At 40.7% G+C, this 19,874-nt stretch overlaps 1 protein-coding gene across 1 annotated transcript in view; it reads left to right on the top strand.

Annotated features, from left to right (window-relative positions):
• Nucleotides 1-19,874, top strand: part of Gpr158 (G protein-coupled receptor 158) — a 356,067-nt gene that overhangs the window by 228,886 nt on the left and 107,307 nt on the right. Inside the window, exon 5 of the mRNA XM_036187671.1 lies at nt 934-1,002. Within this exon, the coding sequence (XP_036043564.1) occupies nt 934-1,002 (69 nt within the window). The remainder of the gene's footprint in view (nt 1-933; nt 1,003-19,874) is intronic.

Genomic DNA, 19,874 nt, shown 5'->3' on the forward strand with positions numbered 1-19,874 from the left:
ATGAAAATGTAGGGATTCTACAGTGACTAATTTTTTGTTTGATTTGGTAATTAATATACATACCCTATCTTGAAACTTTAGCTCATTGAAGCCAAATTTATTGTTAAAAGCTAGGATTGTTCTTTTTTCTTTCTTGACTCAACACTGTCTTGCTTTAAGAATTTTCTGTTTTGCACATTATAAAAAAAGTCATAAGATTGTTAGATACATTCATGCTTAGAAACTAAATACTAGGAAGTCTATTTGAAGAAAATTCTGTAGGATAAATAACACTTAAGGTGAGAAACGTTTTTTGTTTGTTTGTTTTTTTCGAGACAGGGTTTCTCTGTGTAGTTTTGGTGCCTCTCCTGGAACTTGCTTTGAAGACCAGGCTGGCCTCGAACTCACAGAGATCTGCCTGCCTCTGCCTCCTGAGTGCTGGGATTAAGGCATGCGCCACCACCGCCCAGCTGAGAAACCTTTTATATCTAGTGTGATTCATATTGTTTACACAATGAAGTTGTGTTGTGGGTATCATATTACATTGTTGAGAGGCCAGGCCCTTCTACAGCTCCCACACCAAGACTTTGTCCTAACCCTCCACAGTGATCCAGCAGGTGTCCACAAAATGCTTTCAGGCACTGGTGGCTTATGTCTCAGAAACAGAAAAAAGATCTCTGTTGGTCACAATTTCTCAGATTGTAGGAATCTTCAAGGTAATGACCTCGGCTTCTCAGAAGTCACTGGCGACATTTTTAGGCCTGTTATCACTTCATAATCAGGCTTCCCTCGTCTGTCAACTCTTTGCCCACCTGAACACTAGCTAGATTTAATTTATTTACTTAACTTCCCCCAGAAGAATGCTGTTCGCAGGGCTGAAGCATTTTTACAGTAGCATAAATCCTCCCTGCCTGGAAATTAAGTTAACAATGACATTCTTGATTTGTCTTTTAGAGCATCAGGGCATCTGGCCTCATCCTGTTGGAAACAATACTCTTTGGGTCTCTGCTCCTATACTTTCCGGTAAGTGACATCCTGCTATTTTAAAAGTAGTCACCTGTTTCGTTTTGATTTTCCATATTGTATACGTACTGTATATTACCAAAGAGTTGGTAGATGTGTAAATCTGACTCCTATCTTAGATATCTATGTATCATTTCTAAATCTTGTGGGTTTTTTCTTGTAAATTAGTTGTATTTTTCTTCATAGTTTTGTGAAAAGGGTCAAATATTTAGGTAAGGTAGCACATGAAGGCCATATTTAGTATATATGTTTAACATATACGGAAGCATTACTTTCATATTTAGTATATATGTTTAACATATACAGAAGCATTACTTTCATTCTTCCTTCTCCCTTATATAAGTCAGAACCACTAACAACAAGGTAATGCTAGAAATTTCCTTATGAGAAAATACAAAGAAAAATAAATTAAATGAAATAAATGTATGTGTATGTGTAATGCTCTTACATAGTTATTATGTAAGTAGCAGACTCATATTACCATTGTGGCACTGAGTTTGTAATGATAAACACCAATTACTAATTCAATTCAACAATTGGCATTCTGAAGTTATCATGTGATAAGCCTGAAGGTAATTTCTGGGAATACTCTTGATTTTTTTTTTTTTTTCTGTAAAGAGGCTTATGATTTACAGGAAGAAATGAGCCAGCACAGATCCCTGTGATACAGTATGACAAAGACTCAGAGTAATGACAGCAGCATGCCATGGAGGTACTTAGGAAAGGCTTGCATCCCAGTCAAATCTAGGAAATACAGTAATCAATTAAGCTTCCAAGATCTGAAGTGAGATGGTGTCAGGGGAAAAGGGAGGCTTGGCCCCACATCATGTTCTTTTCTTCCTTTTTTTTTTTTTTTCTGCTCCCACTCAAATTTCTCTATTCTTCCTCTCTCTCACCTCAATAACCAAGTGCCTCAGGATTCCATCCTCAGAATTTTTCTTAGTGGATTCTATAACTGACTATCTAATCTAGCAACACCATTTGAAATAGTGTTGTGTATATGCTAATGGCCGCTCCATTTGTATCTCCAGACATGACCTTTCTCCTGAACTCCAAACTCATATTCAGTTGCCTACTTTCACCTCTGTTGGGGTCACAAGAAAACTTGATAGCTGCAGATCTGATGCTCCCTAAAAATCAGTCTCCTTCATCTCTATCCAAGGCTACTGGATCCTTCTAGTTAGCAAGGTCAAAACACTGCAGTGACTCTTGACTCCTCTTCTGCTCTCCCATTAGCCAGGCAACCTTTGAAAATACAGCTGGAATGCAACCAAGCTCCACCATGCTCCCTGCCACCACCATGGTCTTAACCAAGATCTATCATTCCTGGATTACTATGACAGTCTGTCAGAGGCCTCTCTTAGCTTCTGCCTCTTACAACCTATTTTCAGAACATTAGCCACTTTTAACATTAAAGTTAGACTGGCTGGGTTACTCTTTTCAAAACTTGTAAAATGTTCCCCAGTAAAAGCAAAATCCTTACAATAAATTAGAAAGCCAAGTGTAATATGGGTTATCTCCTCTCCGTTACTTTTCTGTTCCTGTCCTCTCAGTCAATTTAGAACAAGTATTCTTGATCTATTTAGGTCTTGAATTACATTTTCTATTTTCTTCAAAATCCAAATGTATCCAGATATAATCAGTGCTGTGAATGAATATGTCCCCCAGATTCATGCATGAGAAGCAACCCACCTGCAACTGTGTTGGGAGGCATAACTTTCTGGAAGGGCTAGATGGAGGAAATTCTGTTCCATTTGTCTTCCTGTCTTCTACTGCTGGGTTTTCTATTGCTGTGGGTTTTTTTTTTGTTTTGTTTTGTTTTGTGTTTTTGTTTGTTTGTTTGTTTGTTTGTTTTAAAAAAAAAAAAAGACCAAAAAAGCAACTTGGGGAAGAAAGCCTTTAATTCACTTTTACTTCTGCACCACAGTCTATCATGGAAGGATATCAGGGCAGGAACTCAAGGCAGGAACCAATGCAAAAGCCAAGGAGAAATGCTGCATGCTGGCTTGTTCTTAATGACTTCTCAGTCTGCTTCCTTATAGTCCAGGACCATCTGTCCAGGGGTAGCACAACCCATAATGAGCTAGACACTCTCACAAAAATCAGTACTCAGGAAAATGCCCGACAGACTTGTCTACAAATCAGTCAGTGAGGGCATTTTCTCAATTGAGGTTCCTACTTCCCAAATGACTCTAGCTTGTGTTAAGTTGACATGACACTAGCTAACACATCTACTGTATTTTATTTATAAGACATCTAGTCTCAGATATTTTGTCATAGTATCTTAAAGGAACTGAGAAAATCAGATTTTATGTCCCCATAGAAAACATCTACATTAACATTTCTAACTCACATAGTAGTATGTATTGCAATTAATAAATAAACAACATAGAGTTTATAGGCTGGATATTTCTCATTTGTAATATTCTGCCTCTGTAAGTGGTATGCCAAGCACCCTAATATTTAATCTTCCCATAGAACTACCAGGCAGGTATTTGAATTACCTAACAAGGCAATGGAAGATTTAAAATGACCTGACTAATCTGAAGAATTATCTTAATAATGTGAATATATTTTGCATTATCTGTTTGGTATTTTTTTTGCATCAACCTCTGCTGGGTTTAAACCAATTAGCTACCCAGCTATTAATAGGCTTTTAAAAATATTAGCTCTAATCTGTTGTTGTACTGGTGTCACATCAGTCTTTGTCGAGGAAAAGTTAAAACCCTTGTCCTGGCTTATGATGTGTCTTTCACCTGCCTCTTCTGTCTCACCATACATTATTTCCTCCTCACTTTCTGGTCCCCAGCTAGATGACCTTCTTTCTGTTCTCAAATAAATGCAATCCCTCCCTTCTGCTCCCAGCCTCTGTCCTGTTGCAATGGCTTACACAGGCTATACTTGGCAGTAGTAAAAATCATGGCCCTTTTATTATTTGTTTTTAGTGTCTACAGATAGGGAAAAAATCTTTGAAATGTCATTCTATGGTATGAGCAAAATTTTGGCTCATTTTTGTTGTGAGGTGCATGCTTATTTAAGTGATATTTCTGAGCATCACCTACAATCTATAGAAGAATTGTAAAGCCTGTAACAGAGAAGAGCTGTTATAGAAAAGTAGAACATTTGAAATAACAATATCTGGTTGTTAAATATTGAACACAGTGATTTGGGATCCTTTAACTGAGTAGAACACATTCTGAAAATCATTTGATGGCCTTATACCCATGGTGACATTAGATACAGCGAAAAAGGAGAGACACTTGATAGTTAAAAAACGTAAAGGCAACACTTCTCCATAATCTTCCATATAAAGGAAAACTAACCGTGCAAACTCTGCACCAGCGTCACCAGTGTGGCTCCCCCTGCTGGCTTCATCCTTAGCTGCCTCTTTCGCCTTCTATAACCTTAGTTCATTTTGTAACTCCTTGAGATCCCTGTTTCTCAATCCTTAAGTTAGTGTCTGTTCTAGTTTTCTCTCTGTTACTGTGATAAAACATTGACCAAAACCATGTCGGGAAAGAAATTGTTTGGTTTACAGGTTACAGTCTGTCATCAAGGGAAGCCAAGGCAGGAACTCCAGGCAGCAACCTAGCAGTAGGAACTAAGGCAGAGTCCATGGAGGAATGATGCTTACAAGGCTTGCTTCTTCTGGTCTGTGTTGTTACCTTTCTTCTACAGCTCCGACCCACCTGCCTAGGAAGGGTGCCACCCATAGTAAGCTGGGCCCTCTTATATCAATTAGCAATCAAGAAAATGCCCCCATAGACATGCCCTCAAGCCACTCTGAGGAGGCAATTTTCAACCAAGGCTGGCTCTTTCCAGGTGTGGCAAGTTGATAACTGAAGCTAACTATGATGGTGTCCACATTCTGAAGACAGAAGTGAACACATTATTTAAAATGGATTAAACTAAGAAGTATAGTGTACGATTCTGGAGACACTGGAGATTAAAACGCATTGTTGATAGAGTCTAGAAAGGAGAAGCCTTTTACTTCACATAATAGATCAGGAAGTGCTATTTTGGTGACTGATATGAAGTCCTTCATGGAAGTAGGTGCATGCCTGGATGTGCATGTATGAACCAATCTTGAAAAAGAATGATCTAGTCGATGGTGCAGGGTGACCTGGGTTGCTTAGAATTTGTAGATAAGAAGTTTGTAACTTTCAAATAGTTTTGTTTGTTCTGAATTCAATGTTAAAATAATCAGATAAACCAAATACAAATAGAAAGTCCATTATCTGAAAGGGGACTCAAAGTGCTTCTGATAGGAGAGCATTTTGAAATATAATCATAGACTATAGCAATTGGACATCGCTAATCTGAAATAAGTATCCTACAAGGCTCTAAATTCAGAAACCAAGTTTGGATGGGGGATATTCAGCCTGTATAGTCAAAAGGTCCACTTGGTATAAATGTGACCAAAACCTTTCCAGCTTTGAAATACCTTGCCTACTTTCTGAGCTCCTTCTATGGAGAAGAACTTCTCATGAAATTTGCTGGGAATTACAGCTTTTTAAAGTACGCTTGAATAAAATAAATAGGTTCTAGGGCTGGGTTCTTCCATAAAAGCAGACTGGGCTGTTCCCTGCTTCCCTGTGTTATGTAGTGAACTTTATATTCTCTTTATGCTGCATATTGTCATCCAGATTTGCAAAAATTAAGGTTATTTTTGCCATTTCTAAGCAATCTTGCACTACAGACGATTTCATAACAATGCTTACATTGGAGAGTCCAAATTAGACATTATCATCATTGTGCAGACGAGGACAAACCGAAATCTGACTAAAGTTAGCATTGTTATAATTGGTAGCACAAGCTGCAGCTTTTGAAGCCTTTTCTTACAGATTCTCAAAAGTCTCATGGTTTGAGGCCCATACATTATGAGCAAATGATTTATCACCCATGTTCACCTACATACTTTTTGTATAGCTATAAAAGAAATGAAATGGACTTTCAGAGGAGAAAAACAAACCTTAAAGTATATGCTTCTTGTCAAATTGCATCAAACGGCATTTTCAATTTATAAAACTTATTATTGACACTGTAAGTCTAAAAGTTTGTTTCCTTTGACAAACACATCCATTTCAGTTGATTGTGCTGTCTTATCCTGTGGGTTCCTTAACTGGTTTGTGATGTGCCCGTCAATAAAGGGCACCAATACATGAGTCAATATGATACATGTTTTAAGCTCCCCAGCCCAATATAAAAGAATAGCCGGGCGGTGGTGGTGCATGCCTTTAATCCCAGTACACGGGGAGGCAGAGCAAGGCAGATCTCTGTGAGTTTGAGGCCAGCCTGGGCTACCAGGCTACCAAGTGAATTCCAGGAAAGGCACAAAGCTACACAGAGAAACCCTGTCTCAAAAAACCAAAAAAAAAAAAAAAAAGATTAGTAAAATGCTTGAGGTTGAAGAGAGATAAGTTATAATGTAGCATTTGCCTCAACTCTTTATTTTGCAAATGAAACAGGAGAGGCTGGGAGATGTTTGTATGCCTAAAACTTTTCCCAGCTACTTAATGACAAAGCTAAGAGGAGAACTGGTCTTTCAGCTTCCATACCTGTCTCTTCACTATCCTGAAACAACATCTATAGGGAGCCAGGGAGAGCTAAGCATTCTCGTTGCCCAATCAGTAAATCTTCCCTACTTCATCTGGTGGAAATGGAAAATACAAAGGATGAAAGGGGACATTGGGTTTTGGTAGTTAAAGGTTTGGTTTGAGACCCATGTAAAATCCCTTGTAAGTAGGAATGGACCATTGCCACCTCTTGCACAACTCCAGGGACAGATGTGACTCGGATGAGGAGGGAATGAGGAAAAGACAAACACAGACATGCACAGGAAGCAACATGTGCAGAAGCAGGGTTCAGGTGGACTGGGCTGTCTGCTGGAGACACTGCAGCACCCCAGAAACTTAGTGTTTATTGCAGAGTTGAACATAGAGCTGGGCTTATAGCATACTACTGAGCAAGAAGGCAGGGCTTAAAGTCTACAGCTGGATCAGGGAGACAGCTTTAGCTAATATCTGTAGGAGCACTCTCTATAGGGGAGCTGTCTTTAGGGCATAAACATCTTGGGGGAGAAAGTTCTGGTGGACATTTTCTGCACACAATGTTCTTTCAAACTTGGTCCCCAAGGAGGAAGTTTTTGGCATATCTCCAAGCCTGAGGTCACCCAGCCCTTGACATTGTCTTGCCTATGTCAATAACACATAGCCACTTACTTGGGGATTCCTTTACTCTATAGGAACCATTTAGTTGAATCATCTGGAATTTCTAATTCTCAACTGCTTTATCCCAAAAGTGGCAGTTTGTAGTTCAGCCTAATGTCGGTCAGGCTGTTTTGAATGGCATAGAAAGAACCTAAACCAGTTAAGAGATCATCTCTACTGTGATCAGCACAAACCTAAGTTGGCTTGTTTTGGAACTTCAAGAAAGCTACCCCGAGCATGTGACAGTCACATGCAGAGGAAAGCAAAAGGACTTTGCTCCCAGCACTTTACAGGAAGGAAAACAAAGGAGACAAAAATCCATCCTTTTTATGATTCCATTATCTGTTCAGCAGAATGTTCCAGAATAATTTTAGCCTTTTCTCCCCTTAGTCCTGGTACCAGCCTCTTCTGCAAGGCTCTGTGGTTGTGGTTCCCATTAGGGGAGAATGGTAGCAACCCATTTCTGAGACATTCACTTTCACTGTGATGTGTACAGGATAGGAGATTCTAATTTTATGTATGGGCTAGTGATTTTTTAATGTTCGTTTTATTTATTCTTTGAGTATTTCCTATGCGAATAAGTGTATTTTGATAATCTTCACCCTTACTTGAGATACTTTCCTTTGGGCTAGTGTTTTTAAGCTGATCCAGAACCCATCTCATGTGAGGCTTTCCAACCCACTTGGTTTGATATCTGTTGTGGTTGGTTTTAATTTCAACTTGCCACAAATTAGGATCACTTGAGTAGGCAGCCTCACCTGGAAAGTTGTCCTGACTGTTTGATTGACTGTGGGGAGGCGTCTTCTGCTAGTAAAGGCTATGTCAGAAGGAAGATGCTCTCTCTTCACCCCTTGGCCTTCCATCTTGCCCCCCAATTGGTTTGCTCTACTGCTGCTGCTCCCCTCACGGATAGCAGAAAATATCCGTGTTCCTAAACTTGCATTATGGATATAGGATCAGTGGCTCTCCAGGAAAATTTCCAGGCTTCTGGTGCCAGATTTGGGATCATGAAGACATCCTGCCTTGTGAACTGAGTATCTATAGATAGTCACCCCTAGTGACAGTTAGTTAACATGGATCTTCTTCAACAGCTGAGACACCTGAGTAACACTGGTTCTTAGCTTCTTGGTGTCATTTAGTTCTTGTTACTATTTTAGAGCTGACTTAAAAAGTTCTGATATATATTTATCCCATTGGATATGTTCTTCAAAAGAACCTATATTATATATATGTTATATTTATTATATTATTTGGGTTTATTACATAATATATAATATTTGCCAGAGAAAATAAGAGAAAGCAATTGGGGGAAAAGCAGGGAATAGTTATCAAATGGCAAAGTAGCTTGAAAGCATGGAGTCTCTGCTTCTCAAAGCTTAGACTAACTCAGAAGCCTTGGTTGAAGTACTAATCATGAAGCATTATCTGAGGTCTGGACCTCCTCCTTCAAGGTGGTTTGAGCAATCTCATGGGAAAACATTCTATTCTCCTCCACAGGCTGGTTATAAGGTCAGAAAAAAATGCTTACAGGTGTCCCCAAACTGTGGTTCCATTTATCCACTTGGCTTGTGCCCACATTGCTGTACAACACGTTTAAAGTTCAGTCATGGGAGTAGTTACCACCATGCAAGGGCACAGAGCTACCTAGGGTGTGCATCCTGTAATAACTGGCTAACAGATTGGGACATGGCTAGGCTAGATATTATCCAACCATCATCTTTTTAGCTGAAAGGTTTAGTAGACTGAAAGCACCTTGACCAACTGAAATTTGAAACCTTTAGCGTTTGGTGAAAAACAGTAGTATTGTGATCTTTGATAGGGCAAACATGAATTTGACTAAATTACCTGTGATAAACAGTGTTTTGGTTTGGTGAAATATAGTAATTATCACAAGCTAGAACAAAACAAGAAAATAAAAAGAGGGTTTTAATAACCAATTCTCATTGCCTGAAGTGCAGCACAGAAAATAAATTCCTTCTAATGAACAAGCTCAAAGAAAAGAGGAAAAATAGATAAAATTGTTCCAGAAAAGCAAGAGTAGAGTGAAAAAAAAGAAAATAAAGCCAGAACACTTACAGTTATAGAAAGGAAAACCCAGCTGAATAAACTACACTGAGAGTGCCATAGAGGCTGCGGGTGAGGACTGAGAGCCAGAGCAGAAAACAGGACAGCTGTGCAAACCGGGGGCACCACAGACCCAGAGGGAGAGCAGAAAACAGGACAGCCCTGCAAACCGGGGGCACCACAGACCCAGAGGGAGAGCAGAAGAAAACAGAGGACAGCCGTGCAAACTGGGAGCACCACAGAAATATGAGACCGAGTGCTCATGAACTTTTCAGACTACAAAGCAGTTTTGAAAGTGAGTGCACCGCTTGCACCTCACCAGAGATGCTCACTTAACCCCCACCCTCAGCAATCCGTCTCATTTTCCGTTGTTATTAAGGAGTCAGAGCCATCTCAGTGGATGTGAAGTGTGGTTTTTATTTTCTAAAAGTCCTTCAAAGCACATCCAGAACCTTTCTTTCCTTCTTTGTTTGTTTCTTCCTTCCTTCCTTTCTGTTTTATTTTGTTTGGTTTTTTGAGACAGGCTTTCTCTGAGTAGCTGTCCTGGAATCCATTCTGTAGCCCAGGCTGGCCTCAAACTCACAAAGATTTGCCTGCCTCTTCCTCCCAAGTGCTGGGGTTAAAGGTGTGCCTACCACTGCCTAGCTCCATTTCAAGGCCCCATTGTCATTCTAGTCTGAATGACCATCAAGATGAATTTGATTGTTGCAGTAGGCATCTGACGAGTCTCACTGTTTCTACTCTTGGCCTCTCAAAACCTCTTCTAAACAGGGAAGCTGGAATCGGTTAAAACCCAAGTCAGGTAGTCTTACTGCTGCCCAAACACTATCACAGCCACCTCTCCACTTTATTCAGACCACCAGTGCCCTGTTTTCAAGCAGGCCAGGCGACAACACCCCAGCCCTTGCATTGCTATCCTCTTAGCCTGGAACTTGTTGCTTCCACCCAAGTGACCTCGTCTTCCTATCCATCGTGTCCTGTCTGAAACATCACACAAAGCCTTACAGAACCCAGCTCCTCATCTTTTCTATCCCGTCTTCTTCCTTCTGCCACAATACTGACCTCCTTGCTGTTCTTGGAGCAGGCCTGGTTTGCTCCACCCTTGAACCATGGTGTGAGGTGTGGACTGTCTCCTGGAGTGCCCTCCGCTGATGGGTCTCCGGAGGAACTCCTTGAATTTTCAAAATATTTCTTTTGTTGTTGTTGTTTTGTTTTGGAGCTCAGGACCAAGCTCTCTACCACTGAGCTAAATCCCCAAATCCTCGAAATATTTATAAATGGAGTTAAATAATCAATTATTTTGGAACAAACAAGAAGAGATTAATTAGGGAAGGAGGATAAACCACCACAATGCAGAGGAGAATCTGGGATTGGATCATATGCAGATAGAAACAGCGACAGTGTAAGTCAGATCTTACAGTCACAGTGTGCTTAGGCATTGCACTAAGAACATCTTGAAGGCTGCCAAGATTGCCTTCATGGAAACAAGTCAGGGGATGTTTGCTGTGAGAGAATTCGACAGTCAGATGGTTCCAAATGAAGAAACAGGGTCTGAAGCATTGTTTCATTTCTGGCCTAGCTTGGCATTTTAGCTCTTAGTGAAAAATAGTAAGAGAACAAAGTACCTGTTTCCAACGGGCTTACTACAGTCTGTGGGTTAAGACTGTTGCTCTTGGGTGAGACATGCAAGGGCACTTTTCTGTTGCCTCTCTCCTTCTGTCTCCCTCCCTTCCTCTCTTCTCTCCTCCCTCCTTCCCTCTTTCTTGTGTTCTCTCTCTCTCTCTCTCTCTCTCTCTCTCTCTCTCTCTCTCTCTTTTTGCTTATAAACTGTATGGCCGAGGCAGGCTTCTTGTTATCTACTTCTTCTATCTTAAATTAACCCATTTCTGTTAGTCTATACTTTGCCACATGGCTTGTGGCTTACCGGTGTCTTTACATGTTGCTTCTCATGGCGGCGGCTGGCGGTGTCTGTCTCTCTGCCTTCCACTTCCCAGAATTCTCTTCTCTCTTGTCCCGCCTATACTTCCTGCCTGGCCACTGGCCAAACAGCATTTTTATTTATTTTAACCAATCAGAGCAACACAATTAACATACAGAACATCCCACAGCATAAGAGGGATTATGGCTTTAATCATATGTTAGAACTTCATGAAATGAACTGGGTTTTCTGGGCCTCAGTTCGCTTTAACAAATTTAAATGACCAGTGTTAGGAGGCAAAGAGAGCAGAACCCTAGTGATTAGCTGTCATGCTGTGATATGGGCAGCTCGTGGACATGGCTGATGCCAGATTCAGCCAACAGTGTACCAGAGTAATTTACCACATATGTTGAATTCATGTTGTATAATTTGAACAGAATGTATTTGTGGTATGGTATTGAAGACCCATTGTGTGACTACTTTTGACCAGAAATGGGTGAAAATGTCTTTAAAAGGCCAAATAGTAAATACTTTAGGCTTTGAGGATCAAATCACACACACACACACACACACACACACACACACACACACACACTGTTCTCTCTCTTTCTGACAAAAGTGCATCTTAATTTTTCCTGTGCTAACCCGAATTGTATAAGTCATTTTCCATTATTAACATCTAATAAGTTATTTTTAGTTAATGTAAAGCTTAATTAAATTAGATTTTAGTTTTAGCTATCCTCTGTTAGTATCTCTGATTTTAGAGAATTTTAACCATCTCAAGGAAACAGGCTCTGAGCAGTCAGATACAGCAGTGTCCAGGTTCCTCTCTAGGGACCTAATACAGAAAGGATGACAAGCATCATGAAATACTTTCTGATGTTCGGGGAATAATTAAGAAAGTAACTGCAGACAAAAGCAGCATTGGCCCCAAGAAATGGTTTCTTCTTCAGTATCATTGAGGTTAAAAAGAAAAAAAATAAGCAAAACCATTGTAGATAGATATGTATGTGTGTAATCTCTCGAACCTTTAGTGGTCCACGTTCACATTTATTTTCAAAGGCATCACCAGGCTTTGGGACTTCGATGGTCTGAATGTGTCTATCTCTTTAACCTGTTAGGGTGGAGAGACTTTGTAAAAGTGATTAGGTCATGAGACAGTGTTTTCATGAATGTGCCCAGTACCTTACAAAATCATCCCAGAACAGACTTACCCCTTTTGTCTGTCTGCACTTCAGCAGGTCCACACCAGACACCAGTTCTGCCAGTGCCTTGATCTTGGAGCTGTGAGAAATAAACATTTTTTTTTTTGTCTATTGAATTGTGATTCTTTAGTTTAACAGCTATCAATATTTGGCATTTTTGTTATAGCAGATTAGACTAAAACATACAAATTTGACCAATTCAAATGCAAACTCATCTATGTACCCACCCTAATCCAAATCTTTCAACTGGTTGGTCACACTTGTATTTCTGTAGCCAGTATCTGCCTCTCATCATGCTTTCCAAAATGTGGAGAAGTGTGTTGGTGGTGGTTTTGGTGTTGTTGTTGGTGGTGCTGCTGCTACTGCTGCTGCTGCTGGATGGTCTTGTCCACTTCATAGGTCCTAGTATGACCACAGACAGCTCCCCACAAAAGGACATGAAAAGATTGAATTGCTTATATAGACTTCTCTCTGAACAATGGTATATCTGCCTTTGGTACAGCACAACATCTCATCAGATATGATAAAATAAAAGATGATCAGTGAAAATGTCAAATAAGTTTGCTTCTACTTGGGAAATCATAGTCAATATTAACACAACAAAAGGCTCTGACTCATTAACTCTCCACCTCCCCATCTACATACAATATTATTATATATAACCTTTTCCACATAGATCCACTTACAACTAATGCTATAATAGAAATCCTATAATGCTTGCATTAAAATGTATGCTAGAAGTCACAGAATATTGCAGATATGCTAGCCCATGTGTATAGAGTAAGTTTATGTGTGTGTGTTGGGGTATGAGGAGGGGTGTGTGTGTGTGTGTGTGTGTGTGTGTGTGTGTGTGTGTGTGTGTTGGGGTGTGTGTATATGGGTTGGGGTGTGTATAGGGAGATGACTTCCTGACGTATATGTTTGCTGGAGTGTAGGGAGATGACCTCCTGAGGTAGATAATAAAGAAAGAGGAGAAGAACACATGCAAAATTCAGGAAGGTGGTTGCTGCTGAAAGAGAAGGGGATAATATGACACCCAAAGGAGACAAGAGGGAAATCTTTACCTAATAGTAATATCCTTAAGCTGAGGAATAGATAAGTAGAGCATAATTTTATTGTATCACAATGAATATTTTTGCCTTCATCTCTCAATTCATTTGGAGTTTGAAATGAGTTAGATGCTTTAATGATGATGAAGTCTAGAAGAACAGGATCCAGAGAAAGGAATGAGATGAGCTGGCGGAGAAGTCATCTGATGAATTGAAAGTACATACTGGGATTCAAAAAGAGGGAGTAGTCAGTTCTTGATGTTACTGGCTCATCTCTCAAGATGAAGCAAGAGAATTGTCATTGCATTCCAGTGTTAAGATGATAAGATGGTCCTGATGGGAGTAGAGCCAAATGACCTGAATGATTGACAGGAGTGACCAGAAATGATGATGGGAAGAAAGACAGCAGGTAGAAACAGCCCTTTCCAGAAAAGTTACAGAGAACTGGGGCAATAAGAGGATAACTAGAGGATAAGTTATCTGTCCATCTTTTTTTTTTTTTTTTTTTTTTTTTTTTTTTTTGGTTTTTCGAGACAGGGTTTCTCTGTGTAGCTTTTGGAGCCTATCCTGGAACTCACTCTGTAGACCAGGCTGGCCTTGAACTCACAGAGATCCGCCTGTCTCTGTATCCTGGGTGCTGGGAATAAAGGAATGCACCACAACTGCTCAGCCTGTGCATCAGTTCTTACAACCCACCCAGACAAGGCCATCAAGGCCCATGGCTGCCTTAGAAGCCTTCACTGTAACATTGACTCAGTTACTCTGGGTATTAATGCATAAAGCAAACACTGAATCATTAGCTAGATAGTCTGAATTGTGTGGACCAAAATCCTCAGCATGAAAGTTGAATTAATCAGTGACATAAGTTCACACAGAATTTTAATAAAACCTTTTTGGCTGCTGTAAAAAGCAGTGGTGGCTCTTGATGAGATACTAGGAAGTATTAGCATTCTTTCCCTATTTCTTCACTTGGTAACCTTTGGCCTCCTCATCCCACCTACTTCTCCTACACTGTTTAAATGAGATATTGACTGTAGAAGCTGGAAGCTGAGTACAGAAAACCCTCCTGATTTAGGTCCCGTGCAAATGGCATCATTTTCACCCTGGCAGTCTTGACTTCAGGGAAGTAGAACATTTATCTTCAGGTGTTGTCTTGGTTCTTCCTTATAGAAAGCAGATTTTATTTCTGCTCCTTTCTGTTCGAGAGAAATGAACCCATGATTTAGTTCTACATAAAGTCTTATGGTGACTCTGTAAAAGCATTAAACAGTGGAGTTCCCCACGTGGAGATGAGGAGGAAGGAGAAGACTAGAGGAGCGTGTGCTGCTCTCCCCATTAGCACTGTCACAGACTTAGAAGGAAAGCACAGCAGCACAGCTTTTGTTCTGCTACAGCATCAGCTGAGCCTGTGTGATCCCATGATCCTGATCGCTTTCCTCCCTCACATTACCTACATAATGGCAATGCCCACTGACGTTTATCAGATATCTTTCTTGTTGTATCCCACATTCTATGTCTGAATTGCTTTATATGTGCTGTATTATTTCTTACTTAGCTGCATTCCCTGATGGCAGCATAGTGTCTGGCATACATTAATAATTCAAGATAGAGGCTAGAGAGATGACTCAGTGGTTAAGAGTACTGGATGCTCTTCCAGAGGACCCAGGTTCATTTCCCAGCACCCACATGGAAGCGTATGACCATTTCCAGTTCCAGTTCCAGAGGATCCAATGCCCTCTTTTAGTCTCAGTGGGCACTAGAAACACGAATGGTGCATAGACACACATGTAGGCAAATCACCCATACATATTAAGCAAATAAATAGAAAAATAATAAATAAATAAGGATATATGTCTCTGAGTACTTGTAGAAAAGAATTTGAATTGCCAGCCATACGGACTGTTGCAGGACAAGAGGTGTCAGAATTGGCTGCCAAAGGCTTTGACAGAATCATATGACCAAATATATGTGAGTAAACTGGAGTGCTGCTTAAGAATTTTCTGGATTCCCACATTACACTGAACCTAATAGAAGAGAAATTAGGATGTAGTCTTGAACACATTGGCATGGGAGACTACTTCTTAAATATAATACCACTTGCACAGACACTGAGAGCAATAATTAATAAGTGGGACCTTCCAAAACTGAGAAGCTTTTGTAAGACAAAGGACATGGTCAATAAAACAAAACAACAACCTACAGAATGGGAAAAGATCTTCACCAACTCCACATCTGACAGAGGGGTGATCTCCAAAATATATAGAGAACTCAAGAAACTAAACATCAAAATATCAAACAATCCAATTAAAAAATGGGCTACAGATCTAAACAGAGCATTCTCAACAGAAGAATATCAAATGGCAGAAATACATTTAAGAAATTACTCAACATCCTTAATTATCAGAGAAATGGAAATCAAAATAACTCTGAGATACCATCTTACATCTGTCAGAATGGCTAAGATCAAAGACACCAATGACAGATTGTGTTGGAGAGGATATGGAGCAAGGGCAATACTCCTCCACTGTTGGTGGGAGTATAAACTTGTACCCCCACTTTGGAAATCAGTATGGTGGTTTCTCAGAAAATTGGAAATTAATCTACCTCAAGACCCAGTGATACTACTCTTGGGCATATACCCAATGAATGCTCAATAATACCGCAAGGACACTTGCTCAATTATGTTCACAGAAGCATTATTTGTAGTAGCTAGAACTCGAAACAACCTAGATGCCCCTCAATGGAAGAATGGATAAAGAAAATATGGTACATATACACAATGGAGTACTACTCAGCAGTAAAAAACAATGACATCATGAAATTTGCAGGTAAATGGATGGGACTATAAAATATCATCCTGAGTGAGATAACCCAGACTCAGAAAGACAAATACCAAATACTCACTCATAAGTGGATACTAGATGTAAAGCAAAGGATAACTAGACTACAACCTACAGTTCCAGAGAAGCTAAGTTACAAGGAAGTCCCTAAGAGAGACATATGGATTACCCTGGGAAGGGGAAATACTTGAGATCTCCTGAGTAAACTGGGATTAGGGGATGGGGGAATGAGAACATAAGGGAGTGGGATGGTCTAACTGGAACAGAGATGGAGTGGGAGAGCAATGAAAGAAATACCTCGATAGAGGGAGACATCATAGGGATAGGAAGAAACCTGGTGTGAGGGAAATTACCAGGAATCCACAAGGATGACCCCAGCTTAGACTACAGCAACAGTGGAGAGGGTGCTGGAGCCGGCCTACCCTGGTAATCAGATTGGTGAATACACTAACTGTCATCATAGTGCCTTCATCCAATAACTGATGGAAACAGACAGAGAGCCACAGCCAAGCACCAGGCCAAGCTCCAGAAGTCCAGTCGAAGAGAGGGGAGAGGGATTCTATGAGCAAGGGGCATTAAGATCATGATGGGAAAACTTACAGATACAACTGAACCAATCTAGTGGGAACTCATGAGCTTTGGACTAGGCCCTCAGCATAAATGAGACAGTTGTGTAGCTGGGTCTGTTTGAGGGACCCCTGGCAGTGGGAATAGGATCTATCCCTGGTGCATGAGCTGGCTTTTTGGAGCCTATTACCTGTGGTGGGACACCTTGCACAGCCTAGATGCAGGGGGAGGGGCTTGGACCTGCCTCAACTTATTGTACCAGACTTTGCTGACTCCCTATGGGAGGTCTTACCTTTTTGGAGGAGAGGATGGAGTGGGGGGACTGAGGGGAAGCTGGGGGGGCAGGAGGAGGGATGAAAGGGGGATCTGTGTTTGGTATATAAAATGAATAAAAGATTTCTTAAGTTAAAAAAAGAATGTTCTGGAGATGCATGACTGAAATGTGTTAAAGCAGTTGCTTTCTGAGAGTTTTAATACTTTAGCTAGTGAATTCCTGGTATTACTTCTGATCAATATTGGGCTTTAGAGGGTAAGGGTATGGACTTTGGTATCTATATGCCACTCCCACATATTCATGACCTGTAAAATGGAATGATAAACATACTATGTGATATTGAATGATTATATGCATGCACAATGTATGTAATTAGAGCACTGCCTGCCACATTTTCAAGGTGGTTTAATTAAACAGTGTCCTAGGGTAGCAACTCTCCATCTTTAGCCAGCATCTCTAGGATATGTGAACACCGATGACTGGCCTTACCCCTCACCTTCAGCTTCAGTAGGTCTACAACAGACCTACCATGGAATTTGTATTGCTAAGAAGCTCCAAGAAGATGCCAAGGAACCCTTTGTTCAAACCATAAGGTACATCATCCTTTCTCTGAAAGAACACCACAAAACTGTCATGGCTTTTATTTCAAGAAGTCTCCTGTATGCTTCCTCAGTTGAACTAAACAACTGGTCACAAAATAAGGTAATTAAAAAGAATATCACTATGATTATTTACGAGCTCAAAATACAGGTCATAAAATAACTGCTGGGAAGCAGTGTTGGGATGGAATACATGCCATGACACAGAAGAGCGGAAGCTCTAAAATGCCAGCCATATTTCCTCTACTAAGGAAAAGCATGGGCACAAACAGCCTAAAGGAGATTGTATTTCACAATGACAGAAGGAAGATTAAATGACTTCCATTCCCCAAGACGCCCACACTCCCACTATTACTCTGGTGTGTTTCATTTTGCTTTATTTAGTTTCTTTGTATGTAGGTTATTGTGGTTATTTTGAGACAGCCTCTCACTCTATAGCCCAGGCTAGCCTGAATATTGCAAACTTAACAGCGATCTTTTTGTTTCTGCCTCCCGGGTAGTGCTGTGTTTGTAGGCGTGAGCCACCCAGTCCAGCTGGACGTTGACTCTATGCAATGAAGAGGGAGTGGGAAGGGTGAAGCGGGAGAGATTAGCAAACTTCCTTTTATCTAACCTCATCACTGAGAATGAAGTCTCTCCTGGTTTTGAGAGAGGCTTGGAAATAGTCATTCCTCCAGAGGACAACGCATGGATCTGGAAAGCTGGGGTAAAAGAGGACCCCAACTCTTTGTCCTGGGCATTTCATTTTCTACTTGTCTTCTCGAATCTTGTGGGTTCCTGCTGTTGACAGGAAAGCACAACTCTCAACTTGGAAGAGATAAGAGATAGTTTTCTGGAGCCAAGTGAGATTGACCATGGACTGGGAACACAGATTCCGGCCACCCTAGTTCTGTGTTACAACACAGTAGCAGTTGCATGAAATTTTACAGTAACAGGACGAAGAAAACCAGAGCTCAAGACACCTTTCAAATACATTGGTGGGAACAGCAGACAGGTGGGTTACAGAAGAACAGAAAGCTCAGTGAGAAGCCTCAGGTGTTCTCGGACACTCTTGGCCTTACGGTTTACAGAAGCTAGGGGTCTGTTTGATGTTCAGGGGGATCTACCTCCTAGTCTCAAAGGTGTCAGCTCCCATACGGCAGTGAGCAGTCAATGACTATTTAAAGGCTAAGATAGTCCGGGATAATTTGTCATTTGGCCCTGGACCTGCAACATTCCAGCCTCTCCACAGTCATTGGGTTTCTCACCATCCTGTGGTCAAGCAGGTGTGTCTTCTGTACAGGATACCCGTTTGCACTACAGTGCACGTGTGTAATCTTTGGAGGGAGGGAAGACAACATGAGAGCAGTCCTGTCTCCGACTCTGCTCAGACATTACTTCTGGGAAGAAAACAGAAGTTGCCGAGGAGCTCGTTATGCAACTGCCAACACAGACCTGGTTTTGTGGCAAATTGCCTGTCATTATTAATTGTAGCCTTCACATAGCTCCTCTCTCTTGTTTCTCCCATTTGCTTGGAAAGAAAGGAATTATGTAACCGACGTGATCCAGGCAAAAGAGAAAGCGCTTATTTAACCCACAGGACTATTAGGTAACTACTGAAGAGGAATTCACCTCAGGTGAAATTTTTCTTGGTCCCCCCCACTCAATTCCTTTTAGGGTGCACTAATTTCAAAACCTTTTGGAAGTTATTTTAAGGTCTGGTGTAGGCACACTAAGTATAGCATGCTGAAGCTGGTGGGATAAATGGGGAAAACCCATTGTTTTACTTAGAGCTCATTCCCTTCGACATAGATTATGTTTTTTTTTTTTTTTTCAAAAAGGTAATAGTTAGGAAAATTGTCTACTTTAATGTATAACAAAATGCCTAGAAGAAAGGAATAGAACTAAAACTTGTGTTCTGCCTGAAATACTAATCAGAAGAAAAATTAGGAAGTAAAAATGTTTTCTTCCAAATGATTTTTTTTGCTAATGTGAAATAAGGTAAGTACTGACTAAAACCTCTAGAAACTGGAGCTATCTGGAGCCATTTCAGGAAGTTTCCTTCAGTAGTTTCCCCAGGAAACTGTGGTTCCCTCCTGTGGGTGGGACTGGGCTGGCGGCACTCAGCGAGTGGTCCTTTTCACTGTTTGCATGCCTCTTTCATCCCC

Source organism: Onychomys torridus, chromosome 5, assembly GCF_903995425.1.
Source record: "Onychomys torridus chromosome 5, mOncTor1.1, whole genome shotgun sequence".
NCBI classification, from domain to species: Eukaryota; Metazoa; Chordata; class Mammalia; order Rodentia; family Cricetidae; genus Onychomys; species Onychomys torridus.